We start from the raw sequence: 26,339 nt of genomic DNA, 5'->3' as shown, positions 1-26,339 counted from the left end.
GAAAAAAGTACTACTATTCAACACTGCACAAACTGTTTAAATGTTTAGAGCCAGCAGTAGTTGAAAACATTTAGCAACAATCTGCTTACAAACCACACAACAATAATATAGACTAGCACACACACACATACACACACACACATACAGGTAATTGTTTTACACAACATATTTAAGACAGCTAAGGTTTTCATTCTGAACCAGCCAATGTTTATAAAACATTTCAATATTATTGTCCAGACTCTGTCCAGATATTTTATGAAAAGAAAACAGTGTTGGTTTTACAGTTACCAAAGTGGACAGTTGTCTGATACACATTCACGCTCTCGAGATAAAGAAAAACCTGTTTCCAGACTGCGCCGACATAGCTGATCACATTCTAAAAAATTTCTATAAGGTGAAAAAGACTGCAAAATGAATGCTTCATGTATTTACCTTCTAAATTATGATTTTATGTGCTCTAAAAGTTATGCCTTTAGCCTGATAAGAGTAAAAGGGGTCAGAAAATATGATGAATGCACCAGAAGAAGAAAGACTGACTCCTTATTCACTAAATTCAACTCCAGCTCAGTAGGAGAAATATTCAATTTTATATACAGTATGATTATTTCGCCTTTAATGTTTTTACAGCTGTCATCAGTTTAACAGACTTAAATTGTGAAGTTCTCCCTGTCATCTTTTTTTTACTTGATCAATTACAATACCAAAGTGGCTTTTTAGTAAAGTGTGCGTTATTGACTCATGTCTTTAAGAATACCTCAAAACAGAAATAAATTATTTTAGTGCATGACCACTTTCAGACGCATCTTAGGAAAATAAATAATTCTTGTCCGAAACACAAAAGCTAAATTTGAATTTTATATGTGAAAATAGGCACTCCATGCCAAAGTCTTGCAGGTGTTGATAAAGACCAAAACTAATTTGGCTTCACAGAAAGCAGAAGTTACACGCAATAACCAAATACAGTAAATTTTACATTTCAGAAAAGCAACTAGGATTTTCTTCGGCTTATTTTATTTATGACAGTATTAAGTTTTGGCCAAAGCAAAAATACTGAATTTATTGTTTTTGTTTGTTTTTTTTAACTCACCATACTAACAGGACTTGTTACACCAAAAGTACATATTGCACATATAAAATTAGCAAAGTTCAAGTCTGAATCAAAAACACCTTGTGATGCATGCAGCTGCTCCAAACAGGCTTAAAAACAAATACAGATCATGAACGTGGTTTTACAATCAGAAACACTGTGGAGGCACTTCAACACAGTAGCCTAAGGACAAAGTAATTGTTTTTCTTGCATTTTGAGGAAAATAAAAATATATTCTTTCAGGATAAAAGGTGAGGGCTAAAAGTGTTTGCAAGTCTTAACTCAATGTTTCTGTCTCCACTGTAAGGTACGCTCCAGCAGTTCAATAGTCCTTGTGACAGGGGAAAGGCTGTTTGGCTTGCAAATGTCCCTGCTTACAGTCTGCTTTATATGCAGGAATGGTCACGCTGGATTTTGGGATAAAAAAAAGGGTTTGGTTTGGAGGCTTTTTTTCATCTTCATTCTTGCCTCTGCTCCCTGGACTTGGAAAGCAAAAAGAGGCTTTCTCTTATCCCTTTCAAATGTCCCCATTACGATGGGCATTCCTGACTCCTCCGGCGTTGTTTAATGCTCACTTCACCATTGAAGCTGGTCCTCGCACTGTCATCCCGCCTTCTCTTTGTCTTCCCAGTCTGTTCAGAAGATACAGGGCTTCAGTTCAATTGCAAATGACTGAAAAATATACATTAAGATAATTTCCTATAAAGGAAAACTGATAGAAAAGAAAAATCTAATCATGGACTCTACACAGCCAATGAGTTTGGAGATGTTATCCAATGGCATAAACTGACATCATCGTTTAGATACATGCAGTTAATATTGTTATGTAATCTTGCTTTTTTGCACATGGCATTTTACCTTACTTTAACAGAGATCAATGGGTGAAAGAATCAACCTAACCACTAGAGGTCAGTATAACATTGAAGAAGTACATGAACAATCCAGCCAGACAATTTTACAAATAAACATAAACTTTTTTTTAAAACATTCTTCTAATGTAAAACTTTTAAATCTATGGCTCGTGTAGTAAACATCAAATCATTCTGACATTATTCTAGCACATAGTGGTGGATGTCTTCAGAGTGCACGAGTATCTCACACCATGAAATACAAAATGGCTGAAAACTAGTTGTAAATGCAAACGTTTTGACAGGTGTGACAGAATGTGGTTGTCCTTAAAAGATGAAAAATGCAAAATTGTCTTCTCCACTTTCTAACAGTTCTGAAGTTTAGTTGCTATCGGTGCCAGGAAAGCATCAGATAAAAAAAGTGTTTTAAATGGGGCTATATGAATATTTGTTAGATTAATTACATTATTATTATTAATTATTATTACTTATTTTTAGGTATTTTTAAGTACATTTACTTAAAGGATCATAAAGATGTCAGAAAAGAAAAGAAAAAAGAAAGGAAAGGAAAAGAGAAAAACACAAAAACAAGTCATGCTGACTTTCTAAATTTGTCTACAGACCTTGGCATCCCGTTCTGCAAATTTCTGGAACATGTTAGCATAGGTCTTTTTGTCTTTTTCGTGATGTTCCTTAATCTTGCTTTGACAAATGGAAATCTGAGCACGAGCTGCTCGATTTGCTGAGTTGACTTGCAGTACTTGCTGAAAGTCTGCCAAGGCCAGGCTGAACTCATTGCGGCAGAGCCGGGCTTCCCCACGACGATACAAAGCCTTCTCATTGTTTTCATCGAGCTCAATGACCTTTAACGGACACAAAATAAATGAACAGTATAGTAATAGTATAGTAGTAGTTAAACATTCATCAGCTACACGTACAGGAGATGGGCAGACATCAGCTCACCTTGTTGCAGTTGTCCACTGCTTGTGTGAACTCTTTTAATCGCAGGAAACACAAGGCCAAGTTAAGGTGGGAAGTCAGAATATAATCTTGTATCTTCTTCTGTTGCATGTCTCCGGTACCATACTCTATCTCTAGCCAAGAAATGATGCGCTGGTACTGGATGACTGCCTGGTAATACCGCCCTGCCTGATGAAGGAACAGAATATATCTTTATAAATCTAAGATCTAAAAAATAAAAAAATAAAAAATCATTTACTGGCTTGAGTGAGCACCAGGAGCTGTACCTTAAAATATTGATTCCCTTTACTTTTTACTTCAGCAGACAGATCTAGCTTTTCTTTCAAGTCCATTTCCCAGGAATCTTTAGCCTTGTGAAAACACAGAAAGAGCATAATGACTTTTTTAATTGGAGCTAGTGAACTGAAAATACGTCTATAAAATCTATGAGATCAAGTTTGCCTCCAACTAAACTTAAACACATTTATTCCATTTACTTAAACACATTTATCAAACAACATTTATTCCAGTCTCATCTCATCTTATTATGTAGAAACTAGTGCTCACCCTTTGGAAGTCTTTAAGAGTAATCTCATATACGATGTCTTTGTCTGGTCCTATTTTGTATTCTGGTTTGCCTTCGCTTCCAAAACCATACCTGTAAGCATATAAATGATCACCTGATTATACTAAACAATAATTACTATTTTGAAGCATGCCATTTCTGCATACCAACATCTGTGTCAACAGTTGACCCGAACCACTTGACATTCAAGCTCCAATTTGTGACATGATTTGAAACTGCTGCTGAAAATTCCCCACATGCTATAACCATCAAACATTTCTAGTAAACACACAAACCCTTTGAAATGACATCAAAGAAATTTTATTTAACTTTTTTTTAGATCTGAATTTCTGAATGATATCATTGGACAACTGCTTTCAGTGAAGTTGAATATGGCTACAGGGCATATATTTTGAGTGTTTCGAATAAATATAAATCAATTGCAGAACATACAGAACATAAACACTTATATGTATGATATGCACTGACATATATACTCGAAAAAATTGTGTGTAGTACTTAATGGAAAGGTTTAAATAAACCAAAAAAATGCAAATGTTGTATGTAATTGTAACCTTAATAGTATAAAAGAAAGATTTTATTATATCAGTGAAAAGTCTGTTTACATCTACAAAAATAGAGAGCTCTGAACCAGATATTAAGAAAATATTTCCTTTAAGGTTTCTTCCTTTGTTAGCTGATTAGTGACTTCACTATATTTAATGTTTATCACTAATATTGTTTTTTAAATTATTGAGAAATATTGAAAAATACAATAAAATTACATGAAAAAAAACTTTAATAGCTTAGATATTTATGAAATAAAGATGAGATATAAAATAATTAAATTAAAGTTATCATCATCTTACAGGAACCTCCAGTCCTACAGTTAAGACACCTTAAATAAAAATTTCATTAACAAAGTGACATGACATTTTTACATTTGTTAGGAACTTACTTTGGTTTTAAGTAAAGTAAACAGCACTCTCCTTTTTGCATCTTGTCCATGGCTCGGTCCACTCCCAGAGGAATGTTTTTATCTTCAGCCTGACCAACAATAAAGCTGACGTCCCTGCAGTCAAACAGTCGGTCACCACACCTTCCCTCCAGGTGCACTGTGAGACACAGGGCACAATTTAATCTATGATGTTGTCAATTACTATACAGATCGTTTATCAAACTGGCACAATGCCAGTTATTGATGAATAAACAAATCATGTCATTACCGTTCACAATTGATCCATCGTTGGGATTAGTGTAACCTTCCCCTTTGACCTTTATTCTTCTCACAATTCCACCATCGCCTGTAAGTACCTCACCTTCAAACTTAATTAGCTCCAACTGTGTGAACATAGAAATGCCATCACTATACTAACAAATGGTGGGACAACGCAAAATACAAAATTACAGCTCTGCAGAACTTTCAGTAGGTGTGGGAGGTGAATTAATACATAACTAAAAACAAGTAGGCGTTATCACTGAAAATAAAAAAATTAATGACTTATGGTAATGAAATAATAAGAAATGAAGCAAGTACACTGTGTAACCAGACACATACTGTTTCTATGCCTTCTATGTCATAACTAGCCAGCTAGCTAAGAAAACCAAGTCTCATGTATGAAAACATCAGTTTTATCTGTTTTATTTCACTGTAGATCGGTTTAAAGTTGGGAAAGAATATTAAATTTAACTTTTTCTGTATATATGTTTAAAAAAAATTATAAATGCTCAAACATTTTAAGGATAACTAACTACATCTGCAAACCCAAGACTGGAATGCAAACTTCAAAGTTCTGTCAGGTTTGGGGTTAATTATGATGTCCCAGTAGTCTCAAAACCTGTGCACATGAAAACCAGACATGTGCACACAATTTGACTATGTGAAACAATATGAACAACCAGAAAACCACCAAATGTGGAGCATTCTACGCAGTGCATATCCAGCTCTCTCATATGTGCTAAATACTGAAGTAGTTCATACTTTTTCAGTGTATGTGTATTTTTTTCAATGAGAGCAAAACTTGGTAATGTTTTTTTATAATCCTTTATACTCTCTTTTAAGAGTATAAATAAAAAACATATATTGATTAATTTATTAGCTGATTATGTCTGCTTGAGCAACATTTGATGAGCCTACAAAGTGAAAGCTGAACTGAAATTACAGAGTTGAATCACCAACTGGGAGAATAAAACAACCCTTTTTCATGAATACATTGCATTTAATGGGGCCAACATGAAAAGCAGATCAGAAAACTAAATTATACTTAACACTGATTATTCAGGAAAGAGAAGATCTGAACTGTAGTGTCACTGAGCCCCAAACACACTTGTAAAGGTGGCATATGAAACTATGCTGGCTGTATGACTGAGGGGGATTAAAATAGACAAACAAGTTAATTTTGTGACCAGCGAGTTCCATCTGCAGAGACATGCTCCTAAATTAAGGCCCTCAGTGCAATGCTGGATTAATGCGTCACACAAATGACAGCGCTAATGTGACATGCCTACCTCAAATACTACTGAAGAGCTGGGAGGAATTTTGTCAGGATTTCCAGCAGCTCCATAAGCATACTCGGGTTTGCACAGCAGTGTGCACACCTCTCCTCTCTGCATGGACAACACAGCAATGTCCCAAGCCCTGAGGACTTGTCCTGTGAGTAGATCAAAAATATTTAAACAAATAAACAAGACTTTGTTGGCTCGTTCGATAAGTTCAAAGGTTATATTACATCATTCAGATATATAAATTTAAAGCAACAATTTTTCCTGCAACACATTTCAAACCGATCATTTTGCTGAGGATTACATGAAAATATTGATATTTGTAAATATAAAATATCCAGCTTAGCTTAAAGACTGAAAGAGTTCAACAAATCAGCCAGCATCTCTAAAGCTTACTTATTAAAATTATATGTCATTTTTTTATAATGCGTAAAAAAATTGAAGTTCTGACAGGCTGATTTTGTTTTCACTTGAAATGGAGAGCCTTGCATCTTTCCATATATACTGCTTAGGTAAGCTAATCTGATTAAATTAAGCAAACATGGGAGTTAATACAAGGATCTGACATGCATTGTCAGAAGATATTTTATTTCAGTCCAACTTGAAATTAATCACAGGAAAGTGTTTAATCAGACATTGCTAACACATTTACATGTAAATACATATTGCCTGCCTACCTTAATCATTTGTGGCAATTAAGAGCCCTGGAATACAGTTCATACCTTCCTTACTCACTAGCTAGTTCTTGCCTTTAAGTATATTATCTCCCCCTGCTGGTACTGCGACTTCTGTATGCACGTCCATGTCACGCTTTGAAAAAGTAAAGTGTGAAATGGATACGGTGGACCGACATATGAATTATACATTTTGCTGTGATATTGGGTTGCAAGTTTTCAGTAGTGTGTTGCTGCAAAACTACTATGCCTCTCAGACTGACATAGTAGTTGAATTTTTTATGTAAATTAAAGGACTGGACTGAAAATAAGTGAAGGAAATATACATCATGAACATCTTTGAAAGACCTTTCAAAATTGTGGAGAACTATTGGTTGAAACTACTTAAAGGTACAGAATTACAAAGACTGGCTCCTTGGTAGCAAAATATAATACAATACTGCATTTACCTTTAATTAATCAACAGTTAGAGACAGTCATGCCAGTCACCTACCTTTGCCCACATGGAAACAAAAGGGCTCTTTGCGCTCTCGACTACAGTCAAATTTCTTCCCAGTGGCCAGTTTCCCAGTGTAGTGAACCGTTACTCTGTCCCCAATCATGGGCCTGTCTCCATCTACCCCTGCACGCTTTATAACCTGCAGAAAGAAAGACAAGTGTCTCCTTTAACAATAAAAACTTCTACCATTTAACAAAGAAAATAAAAAAGATAACTCCTAGATCTAAAAGGGAACAGATAAAAAAAAACAAACATGATGTTCCATATGGTGGAAAAATGAGTCCTACTTGTGAATGAATGTCAACAGTCACATGATGACAGTATTATAAATACCTTGATAACTCCTTGGTCTTTATTGGTTGTTACATCAATGCCCTTTGCAGCAAATAGGGCTGTGGCTGACTGGTGATCCATTGGCAAATCCTGGTCAGTTGTCATTTCTGCGCGTGGAAAACCAATAGTATAACACTGCCAACAATACAAACACACAAGCCTAGATGTTAGCTATCTGACTGACTGCTTGGTCATTAAATTTCCTTGCATCTCATGTTTAAACAGGAATATTATGCATAATATAGATCACATTTGTGGAGCAGGGCTAGAAAAATCAGGATATAGGATAAAAATATCAATGTGATCACCATAATCCACCCACCGAATATTACTGTTACTTCACCTTATATAACTTGAAGCTATTTTAGGGACACATGCTCTAAATCAGTATCTTGTACAAGAAATACATTTACAGTTATTGTTAGCAGCATCCACATCATCATTGATCCCAGCTTTAAGAGAAACACATTTGTAGGCTATCGCACCTTTTCTGATCCCCCCCCCCCCCCCCAACAGATAAAGTAATTACATAACTGTGAATCTAAGTGAAAGCGAACAGCAAGTTGCTCACTTCACTCATTTTATTTTGTAGCACCCTCTGTACTTGCAGAGTACACGGAGTACTCGCAAAGTGTGTATCTCCAAGACCATTACTTAATGACCTTTGTGTGTGCTTGGAAAAATATATAAACACATCTGGATTTTTATTGGACACCAAAATGAATTCTTTAGAACCTCATTCGCATAGTTTTACTGTTTATTTTTAAAAAGCCTTTTTAACGTAGCAGAGCCTTCCATCTAAAAGCCTCACATGCACAGGGGAAACACACACCGCAACGCTAAACCTGCAGCATCCTAAACAGCCACATGATCTTCCCAGTGTTTATGATGACACAGTTAAAAGTGTTGAATTCAGTCAAGGATCTGAGGTGATACACTAATAAAATATCACAACATGAGGCCCCACACTGTCTGGCTTTCTCTGGTAATGCGATACAGCTCAAACATTGTCTCTTGTGAATCAAGAGCGGCATCAATGTCAGATTAGAAATTTCACACAACTAGGTGTCATGTGGATTTCTGTTATGCTGCTGACAGTACAAGCACTGACACCTAACCGAAAATGTTAGAGTTCAAAGATTATTGGAAATGTTTTAAACCAGAGACGATACAAAGCTTCGGTTTCTTCATACCAAAGTACTTTAGATTTGGACAAAAATAGTTTTAACAAAATGTGGAAACACAAGCAGCCAAATACGTAAACTGGCTAAATTCAAAAGTATAGAACCCATAGAACTTTATTTGCTCTGGTATATTCTTACAATGAAAGACAATACAAAGTTATAAAATGTATGATGGCAAATTCCAAATAATAAACTTGCTGTTAAAAAAAAAACTTTTCTATATCAAAAACATTTAATATTCAGCCTGATGAAAGGTTTGCTGGCAATAATTTCAATAGCAGCTTTGCCAGACCCATAAAAACTGTAATGACATGTTGGACATGTTGCTTCTCTCATCAAAGCAGCAATCACATACACAAAACTACCGTCTCCTCTGGCACAATAATGTTGACATTGTTTGAAAAAAGGCCACATAGTTATGTTAAGCATGTTGGCAAACACCGTTTGGTGATTGTTATCATATGCAGCTGTTGACACTTTAACACTTTCTCACGTGTCATCGTGCTAGGGATGTTACTAAGGCTAGCACTTTTTGGGGGGCTTTACCACACTCAGAAACACACTGTCCAGAGAGGCAAACTAAGCAAACACCCTTTGGTCTCCTAACAAAAAGAGAAGCTTCTAATTAGGCTCTCCTATTGGCACATTTTGCAGTGATAACTATAAAACCCTCTTAAAGGAGACCTATTAAGCTTTTCCTTAGTTTCTCTCGTACAAATGGCTATTAAAGATTCAAAAAAATGAGATGAGTATATGTGCAAGTAATGCCTGTAAAACACCAAAAGCTCAGGCTTAGTATGACATCTCTTATCATCACATCACAGTGGTTGAACATTGGAGATGCACCAATGGCCCCACCATTAGGACATAAATAAGGATTTGTGAATCATTCAAATCTACTTAGGTAGGGTCAAAGAATGAGAAGTGTTGAGAGTACACGTACTCCTGCAAAGGCACTACATAGTATAGAACCGTTGCTTTACTGGGGCTCCGTAGTAAGATTACAGAAGCCCCACATGCAAAGAACAACAGCTGTATTTTTTAATGTGAGAGAATCTCTAACAGAGTATTGTTGAGTAATTTATGTATTTATTGCAATCCTTTATCATTTAAACACTAAGACATGTTTTTTTGTCTATGATGTTATTTATTCTTTAATGGGTGATCAAGTAAACCAATTAATGCAGTGGCAAACTGATTTTTATGAGGGTATGTGGGGGGAGAAGGGTTGTTACGGTGGTCTTCTTTGCCGAGGCTGCACCACAGTGCTGGATCTCCTTTGTAAAACGCTTCCTTTAAAATGTTTTTATGTGTAGAAGTATACCATTTCGAGCTAAAATGGCCTCTTGGTATCAAGCCAGTTTGGACTCATAGAGTTATACTTCATCTGAACATAATTAAGGTCTTTCCTTTATTTATTTATTTTTAAATAAGCCTTCCACAGTGCAGCGAATCTTTGAGCAGCACAATAACGTATTGCGCAATATACTTGAAATTTATATTTTTCCGACTGACAAGCAAATGTAAACGTATTTGTTTTAGAATGAGCAAATAAAGAAAATATTTGACTTTAACTGCTTTGGTTTTTGATGATTAAATTGCTGACTGTATGCTGGGAAGCCGTGAGAAAGGGGATTTTATGTAATGGCAATCTTTGTATCGCCTGTTTTTTAAGCAGAGATGTTGAAGATATGAGATTATCTCAGTGATGTCACAAGCAGAAATCTTCTCACATCGCACCACGTTTCTAGCTCAAGTTTAGGTAGGGCTGTCAGGACAGACTGTCCATTCAGAGTAACGTGAGGGATGCAGTGACAAGGACACAGCTGCTGATCAGACGACAGTTCTAAAATTTCCACAGACTTTATTTGAGGCAATAACCATTCTTCGGGAGGCATGTTGTTTTACTGGAGAGGAGCAGCAGCTCGCCTACCCTGCATCAGTTTTCTGGATTTTTCCATCAGTCGCCCTGTCTTACGTTATGTTCTGCTGTGGCGACAAAGAGCCTGCAAAAACTAACATTAAGCAACGGCACTTGGTCTGAGTCTCATCAATACGCAACATGTCCAGTGTACTGAATGCCGATAAAGAAAATGACCTCATACTAAATGAGATCTTAGGAAACGTAAACTATGGTGCAACCTGAGCGTCTCAAACCACAGGGTGAAACCATAAAGATCTGTTTTACTGACATTTGCACTGTTTGTTCTGGTTCTTCAGCCTTGTGTCTCCCCTCAAAGTGTTTGTGCACTGAGCACAAACTGTCCATCCCTCATTAGCAGCATCTTGTCTTGTGTCTTTGATATCTGATGGATTTGGTTTTAGATGTAACTCGTGCATGTGTGTGTGCATTTGTGTGCCTGTACACAATGTTCCTTCTATTCACAGTTCCCCCGCTGGCAAAGCCTGACGGTGTACACCAATCTGAGACCCCCCTCACGTACAGCCCAGTTTCAATTTTTAAACCAAAACAAGGTGATTTAAACAGTCAAACAGAACCTATAATTACAATTAGATTAACATATGATTTAAATAGGGTAAAACAAGTAGGTGAATGCAGACATATATTCGCATCGTTTCAAGTAAAAGTTGTGTGTTCTATCAATTTGACCCTTTTAGCTTTTGCTTTTTCTTTATGATAAATATCCAACTATATCTAACAGTGTAAAGAGGAACAGTGGACAAACAGTGACAGCACAGAGATGATGGCATGTAGACTGCATGTACAGCTACTTTGCAGAGGAATACAGGAACAGAGCACATTAAGACAAAGACACACACACTTCAGCCTATCTGTACTTCTGCCTCATATCCGTAGTCTGCTGATTAATTTGTGAACGTGTGAGTACACAATGTGCATGGCAAACAGACATCCTGAACCAAAGCACTGTTTGACATACGGGATTTTTCCCTTTCACCCAACAACCCTTTGCAGAGTTTAAAAAGCGACAGGAGTTGACTTTTTGAAAATGCTGGCAAAAATAGATTTGACGTGAAATTTGACACCGCAAACCTTAAAAACAGATTTTTTTTATTTATTTATTTTTGTTAAAAGGTAACAGAGAACCCCCCTTTTTATAAAATAATATATCGTAAATTTCAGTGCTTTTAAAAAACAACAACAACCAGTTTATCTATATTCCGTATCTACCTTGAGGCAGTATGATTCATCTCTGGGATGTCGCCTCAGCCTCTGTTTTACAAGGCCACCTCTGCTTGTGCCTCAAATCAAACTACCCGTGCGGGGACGCCCGTGTATTTGAAGTTATTCAAGGGGCCACCATCATATCCTGTAATGTTTAAGTGCTCCAGAATAAATGCTCGAGCGCCAGAGTTGCTGGTGTAATTCTCAGAAACAGTTACACAACCTGTAATTTATGTAGGTACACCTAGGCTTGCACGTAGTCTAGATATAAACTGTTGTCCTCATCCTTCCCTTCCACAGGGACCCACAGCTGCCACATTTACACACACACACACACACTTTCACCTATTAACCCCCACCACCCCCCACAAACACACGCGCGCGCACAGTGCCTTATCAGCCTTTATTTTCCAGCGCACAATGGGATACAGCTGTAACCTCCTGCGTGTGAAAAATTTGGTATCAATTCTGAGATACGTTTTGAGTTTTTCTGTTTTTATGTGTGTGTGTGTGTGCGCGCGCGCGCGCAGCAGTCTTTAAATACAATGAAGGCTAAACCTTCACGATGTATCACAAGTGTCAGTTTAACTCACCCAGGCATGAATATGCCTTAATTAGCTCCTTAATTAAGTCCGTCAGCAGCAGAATAAAGAGGAGTAAATTAAATCACTTACATGTTCTTGTGATCCGATAATAATAATTTCTTCAGCGAGTCGGTCGGTAAATTGGAAAAGCGCGTCTCTTTCACCTAATTCAAGCCCGCCCTTCTCATCTCATATCCATGGTACTAAATGTTCTGCCCATGTGGTTATTAAGCAGCGCTCTTTCAGTCTAGTTATCCCTCCTTCCCGCTCTGTTTTTTTTAATCTCCGTCTTTGCCGGTGACGATAAACCTGCCGGTGTAGTAGTAGCCACATGGAGCTCAGACTTCAAAATGACACCGGGGAGGTAGTGAGGCAGAGAAGCACACAGAGAAAGAAAAGAGAGAGAGAAAGCGGGGGGGGGGGGGGGGGGTGAAACGAGTAGAGTTGTGGGAGGACGTTTAGAGTAAAATTAAGGGCAGGTCTTGGAAAGCAGCCACAAAGTAACACAATGTTCCGGCTGTACTGTAGCTGTACCGCTGCCGCTGCTGATGAGAACACTGTGTTCCAATAGACACCCTGACCTGTAACCCGTTCCGTGCCGAGACAGCCAGGCCGGGAACAGCCTGTACCGCAGCAGGCTGTCCTCCCCGCTCAGCTGACGACACGTATCGTCAACAGTACTGTGTAACAGCCCGCCTGCAGACACAGACTAGGATGTGTAATCACCGAAGTAAAAGCACACCTCACTGCCCGATAAGACGCGCGGTGATACGGATTAGCGCACTGTTTCTGTAGACTTACAAAGAAAAGAGGGGGGGAAGTAGCGTATTTGCTTATCGGAGACTTTTATGGCTTAAAGGACAGTTTACTGTCACTTATTTCAGGGTAAGGACTTCTACAAAAGCGCATGCATGTTTTTTTTTCTACTCTTGTTTCTTTTATTAATTCCTGGTGGTATTTTTCCATGTTGGCATTTTTACTGGGCGGAGATAATTTGTCATCTTTTCCCAAACAGTCTGTGTTTACATTATTGTGGTGTTTACGGCTTTGCAACAAAGTATGAAGATCTTTTACTAGTTGGAAAAAAAATACCACTCAATCACGTTAGATATAAAAATCTAACTCCTCATGTTACATACTAATTCTCTATTCTCACTACATGGTGTAAGCTATTGTTTTACTAACTTTGCAAGTAAAATCTTGGCGACAGCTGTTTTGCTGTCAAACCAGTAACAGTGAAAAGTCCTGCCAGTGTGTTAGGCGTCCATTTAAATGTAAAAACACGGTTCAGGTGGTGCTGTGTGTGATTCTAGTATTATGGTATTCTAGTGATGCGCATCATATTCTATTAACTCTTGTTTTGCAAGTCAAATTTTGGGAACTATGCGTTCTTATAAATACAGGCTAGGGAATAGCCTTCCCTGTATGCACTGTGATAAAAATATAAGTCATTATTAAAAGTAGAAGTACTCATTGTAAGGGAACATAATGGCAGTCCCTGCCAAAGTGCTGAATGATAAATCAATGTAATAAACCAAGAACAGATGGTGAATATGCCTAATCCTGTCTCATCCTATAAATCATTATTAATCATCAACCTCCCAATACAATAGTTTTCATATTTTGTAGTGAATCAGTCAGCATTTTACTCTGATGTGGATGCTCACTAGAGAACCAATATGTTAAACCTGTCTAAGCCATTACTGTAGTCTAATAATTGCTACTGTATCCTAGTAAATTACAAAATGAAAATTACTTACTGTAAAGTACAGTTCTTCTTAAAGTCTTCAAAGTTTAATTAAAGTAAAAATCTAAAAAAAAATACTATTGTCTAAGTTTTACTATATGTAATGAGGCACTATAAACACATTATAATTTGGGAGTTGCTTTTCAACCTGGAAATCCACATGAAAAATAAAATAATAAATATTCAAAATTGTAAATTGCAATTTAGTTACTGAAGTCATTTTGATTCATTATGCATAGCAGGATTAGGAAAAAAGTGTCACATCTAACACATATCTAAAGTGCTCACTGTGAAGCAAAATGTTACATTACAACTTAAAGTAGCAACCTGCGTCAGGTGAGCATGAAATGCATTGCATTTTATAAAGGATGCTTTGCAAGTCAAATTTTGTCCTGGTCAAGGAAGACCGCAGTTATCAGGGAGAGACCGTTTTCACCTGAAATATACAAGAAGTCAAAATAGTAGTGAAGTACTAAACACACACCAAAAGAGATGAACATGAGAGACACAACATAGAGTATTTTAATATAATATTTTTAAAACATTATCAGAATGATATATATAAAAACCCAGCAGGAGTTGATTTATGTTGTAATCAAACTTTTCACAGTGGTCATGTTCTTCTCCAAAGGGCACGTGTTTGAGTATATTTTGACCATAACTCCTAAACAGCCTGTAAGGAGGCTGAAAGCTCTCGTCATGTGGAAACCCCAGACTCACACTCTGCATGCTGATGAAATCTTGTGTTCAAACAGCCTTTATCTAATTTCTAGGCTTTTTATATTGGTTTTTATATTATACACGATTAAAGCAAGTGTTTGCTTATTATCACATTCATGGTTAATATGTTTTCTCTTTCACATCTCTAAGATGAACTTTTTTTTTTACTGACACATTTACTTTGGGGATAAGAGAAGCTAAAATCCATGGTAATAAAAGGTTTTTATGGCCTTGCTTTTGTGCTTTTGCAGTTGAGGATGTTGGCATTAATATGTCAGTAAACAGTGCTGAAAATATTACATGCTTTATGGCTGCTTCTTGTGTCTATGTTTATCACATTTGTTGTATTAAAAACTATAAAATATGCCTCGAATTAATGTTATGACTGAATCATTAACGAGAAGTTAACCAAAATTTGTTCGTGTCAGACAGCGAGAGGAAAACTTTCCTTTATAGAACCGAGATGCTCAAAGAGCCTCGTCTCTCTAGATGATGAATCCCACCATTATAGGTGGTAAGGATACTGTCTGACCACACTGCTGGCAGACAGCAAGCTGCTATTGAGAGGGAACATGATGATCCTGTTAATTATATAGGTGACATAACACAAGTGAACCTGACTCTGCAAACGCAACAGGGATATTGTCAGCTGGGGTGAGTAATCTTCTGAGCATCTGGTTATCGGAAGAAAGTAGCTTTCACACACATGTGTTTTAGAACATGTTATTCACATTTAAAGAAAAAAAAACAGCACAGAAACAGAAAGATGTTGTCGTGTGATGTAAAAACACAACCTCACTATGTGTCACTGCCCGCATGAAACCCTTAAAATAATAGTACTGATTATCTAAAATAAAACACCATGTCAGGATGGTTGCCTCATGCACGGTCAAAGGTTGGTTTGTTTGTTTTACCAAAATTCGTGAACCGTGGTGTCCTGGTTGCTTTGTCTGTCTTCTTTTCCCCAACACTGTAATGCTTAACTGGAGGTCAAAATGAACTAAACAGGCTTGGGCTAAACTGAGATGCATGAATAGATATGTATAGTGACACATGGCTTGAGATGTTGTTTTCCTTCCTGAAACATCAAGAACATCTTGTTTCTGTTCTGGTGAAAGCCACCAGGCAGGCGAGAAAAAAAAAGAAGAAGAAGACAAATGAAAATTAGATGGTCAAAGGTTACATCAATGGTCTGTGGCTGTTTTATATAAATATAATGGGGACATACATGCAGTTGTAACTTATTTTTAGAACTTTGTGGCCTTCTTACTGCTACTTACCTATCACTTTGCATCGGAAAGTCATTTAATCTTTGCTAAAACAAAACAGTAAACAGCAAATCTGATAGGTGTCTAACAGATTTTGCTAAATACTGTGTAAAGTACAAAAATCTGACAGGCAGTTGCAAGAATCCATCTGTCTGAATGAGTATCTTGGTGTAACCAGAAGCACGCGGGTGAGTTCATTCTGGGATACGGGCTGCACAGTCATCAGGAAGTGAAACAGAACAGAATGTGCTGTACTAATCTGATTGAAAAACACTGTGCTGAGTGGATGCTTGAAAAAAGAGATGATTCATTTAAATAGCTACAAGGAGAACCCTACGGCAGCAGGGGAATATATACACGGAAAAACAAAGGCAGCTTAATGCTTCATTTGGTAAAGCAAAAGGCAAATGGGAGGGTGAGGTTAAAGAAGCACTTGCTCTCACACAAACATGCGCTCTGCAGCTACAGGCTGAGCAACATAATGCTCTTTGTTTGTGTTCTAGGCATCCGTGTTACGTACAGGGGAGTAATCTCCCGAGTGATCCCTTTTATCCCTGAACTTTTGCCCCCCCCCCCCCCCCCCCCCCCACCCCCACCCCACCAAAAGCAAGAGTTCTTTACTGTTGTGTCTGCCAAGGGCCCTGAATAATGGGGCAGTGAATAACAGCAGTCCTATTTTCATCATGTCAACACAAACCTTAAAAGGTTGTGTTTTATTGTCAGCATAGTTCAGTTTTGGTGTGTTTTATGTTATGTCTGACATTTATCACTTTGTATAACTGTCCTGAAAGATTTTTAATTTCTTTTTGTTTTTGACTTAAAAGAAAAACAGGAGCTTAATGGTTTGTTTTGAGTCTCGGAGAAAATGAAACCTTTTTGAAATCATTTGAAATCCGCTGAAGACTTTTTTACATCAGGGCTTTCACACAGTATTTGGATGTGTTCTAAGTAAACTGCCACAGGAAATATCCGATTTAAATCCCAAAAACAGAATGCAACTGTAAAGGAGATTTTATTTTATTTCATTTTTTTATATATTAAAAATCCCAAATAGGTTTCTGCATTTCACTGAATTTATATCAATGAACGAAGTGACAGAAACACCTGTCAGTGTAATAAAACCAGCTGCGACATTTAAATTAATCATAACACAGAGTCAAAACTTCCCTTATTTGCTTTATGAAAGGATGTTTCATCATGGGACTGTGAGGACAGAGTGTACTTTTAAGCTATGCGTACCTAATAAAATGGCTGCTGAGTATATCTGTTTATGCACAGGGCATCCAATGATCCAATGACAACGCTCTGTGGTCTTTTCTGCATTTTCTCACGTTCATTGAACATTTATGATCAGATTGTTGTCACTGACACAATGTCATCATAATTTGGATTCCCACAAACCACTCTGCTCTACATGAAAGACTTGTAAACCATTTGCCATCCACTAAATAGTTTCCATCCTGACCTCCTTAGAGCCCAGTTCAGTAAAAAAAAGTTTAAAGTAGTGATACCCCCGCTCAACAAACTTGTGGTAATAAGGGTTATTATTCTTAATTATTACATAGGGTATCAATTACTAAGAAGTTTAGTACACAGCAATTTAACCTGTCACGTCAGGCAATCATTAACCAAAAGCATGAGGTTGAAATGACTAATTGCTCAAAAACTAATTTGAATCCGATTGGCTTTATCCAGACATGTTAGACGGTTAAATCCCAACACCGTTATCACAAACTGTGTCAGAATGGGATACAAATCAGGGTGTTTCGCAACAAGTTTAAATGAAACATTAATGTCTCCGATATGTGTCTAATTAAAGATTACACATATGGTTACACATAACGATGGAGAACAAGCAAAACAGAGTTCCCTATTTATCTATCCATCGTGCAATAAATAAAGACTGAGCTGCTAATTTTTCTCTGACTGTGCCCCTTTGTGACCTGAGTTAAGCCTCATGGTCAGAAATGCATGAAGACTTCTGTTACACAACTCTTCCCCCTTTTCCACACTACATCTTAAATGCGTCTCTATACGGGAAGTGTACATACATTATCTACCCACCCACCTGCGCGCTTCTAAGAGGTCACATGTGTTGAGCAATAGCCCTGTCTGTTGATTTACTTGTGTTCCTATGTAACTACTAAATGGCAGGCAGCTGTTTTTGCACTGCTTTATCTTCTTAAGGTCAAACTGAGCAAACTGTGCGATTCTTGTCACAGAACATAGAAAACATCGTATCTGTACTATGAATACATTTTATGCGCCACAGTAAAAACATTTGCAGTGAATTTTTATCTAGACAGTGGGCTTCATGCTTGAGTCTGTGCCTTTTCTTATCATAATAGTGATTACTGCAGCCAAACGTTAAGACGGTAATCAAATTTCTCTTTAAAAATCTGAGGACAGTCAAAAGGTCAGGGTCATAGTTAAGGCCGGGGGTTTGTTAGATGCTTGAAAAGGGGGGTAAATAAAGGAAGAAACGAGAATTGCTACACATATTTGAATTACTTCAAGCAAGTGTTACATCACTAAAGCATCAAGAGTTTGAAGGAAACAGTGTAAAATCCTTTTTTGTTGTAGGGCTACAACACAACTCACAAACACTAAATTAGAGTGGTGTAGAAGTGTAATGCAGCATAAAATGGAAACACTTAAGTAAAATACAAGCATTATAATTTTTTTTTCTTGAGTAAATGCACTAATATGTCCTAATATGTGTTTAATGTATATGTACTCTATGTATGTGGAAAAATGGCCTGTGTTCATTTATAGATATCACTGCAATTCCTCTGATAGCATTTGTGCTTTTATTTAAACATCTTTGACTAATTATTTTCAGTTTCAGTTATTTCCATTGAACACCTCTAAAGTTTTTTTTTTCTTTTTTCCATGAGGTGATGGGGTTTAAAATGTCACAATAATAATAAGAACATCTTGACATTTTATTTTTTCAAAGGTTAGCTTGACATGGCAGAAGAAAGGAAGATATTTTTTCAGGCAGAAGAGCCTTACGTGTTTACACCGGGGAAATCTAGTATTGCAGTAAATATCTGAAAAAGATTACCGGCTACAGGACACAGGAACAAGAACAGATGTTAAAAAAATCTTCAGCCTTGTAGTACAGATAAGGTCTGAAAAGAAAAGCACCAGTAAGAAGACAGAAGCAAGAGTATGACATCTGGCCAGAAAACCCACTGTCTGTCTCCACAGTTATAACACTTTTTTCTTAGATCATTTAAAAAAATAAGTGTTATTGCGGTATATAGAGTACATGGTGTACATACTTTAAATGTAAAGTTAGGCTATAGTTTTACTAGTTCAACTTGTATCCCCTTTTTTTAGATGGTTGTACATTTTACTTGACCTCTATGAATAAATGAAACAATGCCCTTTACAAATAAGCTTGCTTTGAGTTTGTTTGATATAATTTAAAGTGGCTCGGGGCAGGGATAGGTTTACCTATAGCCAAAGTAGACTAAAAGGGATTATGAAGTTTTACTCAATGTAATAGCAGCTTTTAGAACTGAAGAAGGTTCTTGGATGAGAAGTGAAACGTCTTCACAAAACTTAAAGTCCAGTCGCTCCTTAGACTAATAGCAGCTTGGTTCACTTTATTATACCTTGATTATCCCATGAAGTAACAAATATAACAGTAATATTTAAATATAATGATGTGATGATAGAAGTAAATGCGCTTTTTAAAAAATTCAGTCACCTAAAATGTTCTAAACTTTCTCTGGTTACATTTTTCTGTTATAAAAGTTGGGTGAAGATCTCACACATTTGCCAGTTTAATGTGTTGTGGCAGACATTCCACTTTGGTACAGTAGGTGGCAGTATAGACATTTATCGGTGTTTTAATGGCGTTTTACACACGCAGAAGAAGAGTGGGCTTTTTCTTTTTTCCCCCCTCGGTCTTCCGCTTTACTCGAGGCACTAATAAGCTAACAGGCTAGGCCTGCTGCTCAAACGAGCGGCGTGAAATCTTCTGCAAGCGGTTTTTTGTTGAGTTTTAGCTGTAAAAAGGTGAGTTGTATTCCATACAGGAAAGTAGGTTCGGTCTTCCACACGTTTCTCGTGTGAATTCAGCTAGGATTCAGATTCGCATCGCGACGAATTCTTTTGTAAATCGTTTCGCGGTAATAAATGCTAAATTTGCTAGCGTAACGTTAATGCTCGCATGGTTGGTTTTGGAGGGTGGTGGAAAACTTTGCTGCATTATCGTTCGGATTAAAAGTTGGACTCAAAAGTAATTTGTAATATTCAGAGGAAATGTATTTTTAGATTAACTAAAATCCAATTTTAATGTTACCCGTCAACAATCAAGCTAAAGCGAACTATTTTTGGTGCTGTTAGCCTGGAAATGTATAGCCAGTTTTAAGGCTCAGGAGTCTGCTAATAGAAGCCACCCCATTTTCTAGCTTATTGTTGTATTATATACCTCTGACCAATTAACCAACATAGTTTTATTCACCATTCATCCGAAAAGCACTAAAGACACCCGCCCCACCCCCAAAAAGAAATGCGTTGGCTTTGAATTTTTTTTTTTTTTAGTGTGCGGTTGTTAAATATTTAAAAATCCTGTGTAGGTACTGCACCTATAAGCAACCCAGTCATGTATAAACCTGAATGAGACTCTTTGTTAGAAAAGGCTTTGCAGTGCTGCAAAGTGAATGCAAATATAACGATTCACTGATACCAGTTAGGTAGCTTTAAATGGGGCCATAGATTAACTGTTCTCAGAGCTGTTTGACTGTAACTGTTTCTTGTAATTTTGTTTTGTTTTTTCTTTTCAGGGATAACAGAGTGTTGGACTTAAACACGAAGAAATTTGAAATGGGAGGTATGACAACTCAGAAACTTAGTCGTGTAGCTTTTCTTGCTTTGTTTTGCACTAGGGAGGTGCCCTGGTGTCCCATGAAACAACACAGGACATGCTAAGTGACTTTAAAAGAATTACAGTATTTGTGAACTTAAGGGGTGTGTCCAAAGACCAAAGTATTTTTTCCTGAGGCCAGCGTGGTTCCTAAGAGCAATGTTCTTGGAATTGCTTGGAATAGGAGTGGCATTTATTGTTAAAACGCCAGCAGCGATGGGGCACTGAGCATCTTTCCCAAGCTTTGTGATTGGGTTGTTTTACTGGTTGCCAGGCCTTAAGATCTGGAACTTTTGGTAGAAAGCTGTGCTTGTCACTTTTAACCCCATCAAGCAGAACTGGGACAAATGCCATGCAGACAGGCTTTCCCATTGCACACATGCTGACAACCATCTGAGCAACAATGGATGAGAAGTGAATGTTGCTTCTCTGAGTATCCATGTCTACCACAATATTGATGTTAAATATAAAGGCCTAGAAGAACAGTTCGTTCACCAGGTCACTAGCAGTCAGGTAAAGTAGATGTTATGTATAATAGCAACCAAATTGTCTGTTCTGAAAATGTGCGGTGACTTCTAAGTGCTCTCAAGTATTCCCAGCTGGACATTTTCAGAGGATGGCCTAGCATTATCGTCAGGCAAAAAGTACTTTGCTGGACACAGCCCCTAATTCAAACACTGCAAAGCTAACAGATGGTGACTCCAATGAATGAGTTTGTCAATAAAAAATTATATTCTCTAAATATGTGCACATTACACAAGACGTTAAAGAAGACAAAAACATTTACTGAATTAACCTGCTACATGTGTTTTGTGTATTGGTTGCAGTGTGTTTAAGTTCAGCTGCTCATGCAAGCACATGTTTTTTTTGTTTTTACAAACCACAACCACTGTTTGTTCTGTGTCATGGTGGACTCATGCTTTCTCGTCAAATTTTTTTTTCACATTCTAGTTACATGTGGCTTCATCACTATCATGATAGTAGTACTCACAGCACTTTAAGCTCTTACTGTGGACAGTCTAAGATGCAAGGCGGTAGACTGAGCTTTCACCCCAGCTTTTTTTTTTTTTTGCTTGATTGTTTTTTGTTTTTTCAATAAAAAGAAATTGAAAATTGGTGAAATAAAATTAAACAAGGAATGGCATTAGTTGACTTTATTTTCCATGGTTGGCTGCAGAAAAATTGAAGTCTTAAAGTAAGGCTATGTACAGTAGATCAGAAAACTTTGAGGCGGGGGGGGGCTTTGGGTTAGTCAGCATAGAAAAATAAAATATTTTAAAGCAGGTTAACATAATTTACATTTAATGTGCACATTTTTGATGAATGATAAGTAATTTGTTCTACTTCATTGTTTGATGTGTGTTTGTGTTTCTGTCACTTTTAAGACCCTGCTTTTCATCGAGACTGTCCCCTCGACTGCAAGGTTTATGTCGGGAATCTGGGAAACAATGGAAATAAGACGGAGTTAGAAAGAGCGTTTGGTTACTATGGTCCTCTAAGAAGTGTTTGGGTTGCCAGGAATCCCCCAGGTTTTGCTTTTGTAGAGTTTGAAGATCCCAGAGATGCCTCAGATGCTGTGAGAGAATTGGATGGCAGGTAACTTCTTCAACATGCTACACTTATTAGTAGTTGTGTTTGATTTTTGCATTGCTTTCTGCTCATTTGTTGACTTCTGTTTAGAACCATGTGTGGCTGTCGAGTACGCGTTGAGTTATCCACTGGAGAAAAGCGTTCCAGGAGCCGTGGCCCTCCTCCATCCTGGAGCCGATACCCTCGAGATGATTTTAGGCGACGCAGTCCTCCTGTTAGACGCAGGTATGCATTTCCTACTTGACAGTTATTTTACTGTTTTATTTATCTGTAGACATTTTCTTTTCAAACAACATTCTCACTTGCAGTGTTCAATAAGAGTACAAATGACAAAGCACACGTTCATTAAATACACACTTATTTTTCAGCTTCTGACTTTGGCAAAACAGTTTTAGATCGACTAAATGGCCAAATATATTGGCAAAAATCTAGTCTCTTACCATCTCAGACTATTTTTAGTTTTGTCATAGTCTAAACTAAAACTAAGCAAGGGATCAAGTTTCTGACAGCTTGAAACAAATTGTTTGCAGACTTGCATTCAAGCGTTCTTGCCTTTTTTATTTCTTTAAAAACTTTAAAAAAAAAATCTGTGGCTGTATTCACAAAGTGTCATACTTTCTTTTTAAAGCAAACTAAAAGTGCCAGACTACAGCAAAGAGGGAAAAAAACATTACATGGTAGGCACTCATTTCATTACAGTTTTCGCTCATAAACTGGAGATCTCAACTATTCTTTGGACATGTGATTGTGCTGTTGTGAGTACAGTCGGGTAATGCCCGGTGAATTCGCATCCAACAAGTCCTGTCCTGCCAGCTTTCTCACCAAAATTAAGCACATTATTTCCAGGCTCTATAAGACAGAGCTCTGGAGTTTCTAACTCGTCTCCCCCAACCCAGCAAGTGATGAGTGTTTTGTTTAGTTTTTTAATTTTTCGTTTTCATGTTTCTACTAATTGGCCACTTGAGAGCTACATTCAAGCTTTTCGATATTTTGTGAATACGGCCCCTGATCCCACGAAGATTGAAATAATAATTTTGATACAATTTTTTTTTTCATTGTTTTATCATTTCAAGGGTATATTAGTGGCAGGTTATGTAAACGGTTAAATCTTTTATTAAAATATAACTGTTGAAACAACAAGCTCTGCCAGAGTGATATTATTTTACAAAGACATCGTCAGAAGCATAGTTAGCCCTTCATCTCCCATCAAATATTTTTACACTTACATTCTGCAGGTGTAAATTTTATTTATATTTTTTTTCTGAGTTCAGTTGCCATCTATTAATAAAACTGAACCCCGTTTCAGAGTCACCACCACGCTTCTCACCATCTGAGTCAATCAACTAGTCTTCTTTCAGCATCATGTGACTGCTGACCAGTGAGCCCAAATCAGCTTGGCTGGTGTTGTCACATGACCCAGGCGCACCGCCAGTCGTCAGGTTCCACCAAGCTTTTGGTTCCTGAGCATGCAGTTCCCAGCATCCTCCTCCTTCCTCCAACCTTTACCCAATCGACAGCGGTCCACTTCACATTATCAGCCAATCAGCGTCTTTACTCTTTCTATTCTCCAAACATCTACTGTATCAGCGGGGACAGCCCTTGGCTTACATCCCTTCCCATCCCCCACCCCCCAAAAAAGGCAGGGAAAATCTACAACTACCCCCTCGAACCAGCCACCAGGCAACTTCATATCTCCAACATTTGCATCTTGTGGCAAATCTTCTCTGCAATTCGACCTCCCTCACCATCAGTCTGGCTTCCTTGCGTCATTTCTATCTTGTCCAATTCCCCCAAAAATAGTAAGTTTCTTTTATCCTGCTCTTTGTAGTTTTAATGCTTAATCTAGCTTTCATAGCTGCTTGACAGTTTTCTTCAGCAGTTATGTAATTTGGAGAAAATTCAGTGCAGTGCTGCAAAAACCGGTCAAGGAATTTTGACCACCATTCTTTAATTTCCATTTCAAAAATGAACTACATTTATCTGGTGTTCATTGTAATTGTTCAACGGAGTGCATTTTCAGGGCTCGACATTAAGCTATCTTGAGTGATAACCACAGGAAGTAAACTTTTTTTCTTTGCAGTTTTAATTTGTTTTTTGTTTTGTTTTGTTTCTTTGGGGTTTTTTGTTTTGTTTTGTTGTTTAAAGACCCTTTTATTTGTAGGTTACCCTATTTTTCATTGCCTTAGGATGTGTCCCACATCAAAGTTTCTTTTAACAAAAAACAAAAATAATCAGTCTTTCCTGTGTTGCTGCTAAAGGAGGTATTTTACTTTTTGGGGAACATTGTGCACAAGGAGGATCACAGTAGATGGGTGATTGAAGAATGTTTTCATGCTTGGTTTAAAAAAAAAAAAAAAAAAAAAGGAAAAAAGCTGTCACATAATTTGTTTGGTCTTTCTCTCAGACAAGCCTTAATGCCGAGCCTTGATTTTGTTTTCATTCTGATATCTTGCTCCATGATTTGTGTTCATTGGACAAAGTTTCCTTATAAACATTTGACCAGTTCATGGATACAGATGATCATTCTGTTAACAGTCCAGGAAGTACGTGTAACCACGTTTCCACATGTAACCCATGTTTCTGTAGGGATCAAGAAAAACTAATTTCAAAGGTTGTATTAGAGATGGGAAATGTTAAATATGCTCTCTTAATATTTCTAAAAAATGTTTTCTTCTTAATTTTCTTTTTAATTCCTCCCCCCTCCCCTACATTGTAGATCACCAAGGAGACGGAGCCTCAGCCGCAGCCGCAGCAGGTAGCCATGTTACCATTTGTTTTTTGCGCCACACATTTGTCTATGGCAAATGATAAAAATTGTTAAACATTTTTTCAGGTCTGTTTCAAGAGATAGACGCAGATATCGGTCTGCTTCCAGAGAGAAGAACCGTAAGCGCTCAAGATCCTTCTCACGATCTAGGAGGTAAACCAAAAGAATTTTTATATTTATGGTTCTTGAACTTTAAAGACACTTGAACAAATTTTTTTCCCCATCAATTTTGCATTTATTCACTGGTTGGTTTGTTTTACAGTCGTTCCCGGTCTAATGAGAGGAAATGAAGATCTTGGAAAGCTCATCTACCGGCTTATGCTATGGTTACAAAAAAGTACATTTTTATAGTCATTTCTTTTTAGATTTTGTTGGGTAGCTCATGGCAATTTAAGGTTGGCCATGTTTGGGTCTTAATGGTCTGTTGAATGATCAAGAAAGGTGTAAACTGTTTTTTTTTTTTTGTTGTTGTTGTTTTTTGTTTTGTTTTGTTTTTTGTTTTGTTAAATTCTGTCTTGCCCTGCATGCTTTGAAAATGAGTACTTGGTTTTACTTCTTTTTTTTAAACCTGTTTAAAGTCATCATTTCATTTTCTTTCCTATTTTTTTGGTTTGGTTATTTATTTTATTATTCTTGCTCGGGTTACTGTGACATGGTATAGAGGGAGTGGTGTGTTTGTTTTTTTGTTTTTTTTTTGTTTTTTTTTCTCATACCAGTAACAGAAAAGCAGACTCTTAACAAATGCTGTAAATATGGTGCTGTTATTGTAGTCTATCCCTAAAACATGATCATCTGTAATTAATTTTTTTTAAATGCCTTCCTTTGCGAAAGAAAGCATTAACTAGATTCTTTTCTTTCTTTCTTTTTTTTTTTGTTTTTTTTTTTGTTTTTTTGAATGTCTGAGCTCCAACAACATGTACTGATACAGTTTAACATCTTGTTCAATAAATGTTTTTCCAAGGTGAGTTTTCTGTAACATTTGCTTTG

General features: G+C 37.1%; 2 protein-coding genes across 3 annotated transcripts; one reads left to right on the top strand and one right to left on the bottom strand.

The window, feature by feature from the left end:
- Positions 1-16: 16 nt before the first annotated feature.
- On the bottom strand, positions 17-12,766 carry fkbp5 (FKBP prolyl isomerase 5). Its single transcript, XM_085161193.1, has 11 exons — positions 12,472-12,766; positions 7,469-7,603; positions 7,130-7,274; positions 5,969-6,111; positions 4,687-4,801; positions 4,419-4,575; positions 3,463-3,553; positions 3,183-3,266; positions 2,899-3,084; positions 2,559-2,798; positions 17-1,719 (listed from the first exon to the last, which is right to left on the bottom strand). Exons 2-11 carry the CDS (start codon positions 7,571-7,573, stop codon positions 1,618-1,620), a joined length of 1,368 nt encoding a protein of 455 aa, XP_085017319.1. The 5' UTR covers positions 7,574-7,603; positions 12,472-12,766; the 3' UTR covers positions 17-1,617.
- Positions 12,767-13,023: 257 nt separating this feature from the next.
- Positions 13,024-26,317, top strand: srsf3a (serine and arginine rich splicing factor 3a). Of its 2 annotated transcripts, none has more exons than XM_085161208.1 (7): positions 13,024-13,266; positions 20,916-20,962; positions 22,381-22,591; positions 22,676-22,810; positions 25,302-25,340; positions 25,419-25,505; positions 25,615-26,317. In XM_085161208.1, the coding sequence occupies exons 2-7, from the start codon at positions 20,956-20,958 to the stop codon at positions 25,640-25,642; spliced, it is 507 nt and encodes a 168-aa protein (XP_085017334.1). In that variant the 5' UTR covers positions 13,024-13,266; positions 20,916-20,955; the 3' UTR covers positions 25,643-26,317. The 2 variants fall into 2 exon arrangements, with proteins under 2 accessions (XP_085017334.1, XP_085017333.1); XM_085161207.1 differs by lacking the exon at positions 13,024-13,266 and adding an exon at positions 16,725-20,145.
- The last annotated feature ends 22 nt before the right edge of the window (positions 26,318-26,339 follow it).

This window comes from Neolamprologus multifasciatus, chromosome 5 (assembly GCF_963576455.1).
Source record: "Neolamprologus multifasciatus chromosome 5, fNeoMul1.2, whole genome shotgun sequence".
Lineage (NCBI taxonomy): Eukaryota > Metazoa > Chordata > Actinopteri > Cichliformes > Cichlidae > Neolamprologus > Neolamprologus multifasciatus.
Note: the sequence above shows the minus strand (reverse complement) of the source record. Positions and strands in the feature narration are given on the sequence as shown.

Excerpts from the sequence above, each read along its gene's own strand:
- fkbp5 (XM_085161193.1), bottom strand. The coding sequence starts at position 7,573 with ATGACAACTGACCAGGATTTGCCAATGGATCACCAGTCAGCCACAGCC. Across the intron at positions 3,267-3,462 it reads CTCTTAAAGACTTCCAAAGG|GCTAAAGATTCCTGGGAAAT; the intron begins GTGAGCACTAGT and ends TGTTTTCACAAG. Across the intron at positions 3,085-3,182 it reads AAGGGAATCAATATTTTAAG|GCAGGGCGGTATTACCAGGC; the intron begins GTACAGCTCCTG and ends TTCCTTCATCAG.
- srsf3a (XM_085161208.1), top strand. Across the intron at positions 22,811-25,301 it reads AGTCCTCCTGTTAGACGCAG|ATCACCAAGGAGACGGAGCC; the intron begins GTATGCATTTCC and ends CCTACATTGTAG. Across the intron at positions 25,341-25,418 it reads CTCAGCCGCAGCCGCAGCAG|GTCTGTTTCAAGAGATAGAC; the intron begins GTAGCCATGTTA and ends ACATTTTTTCAG.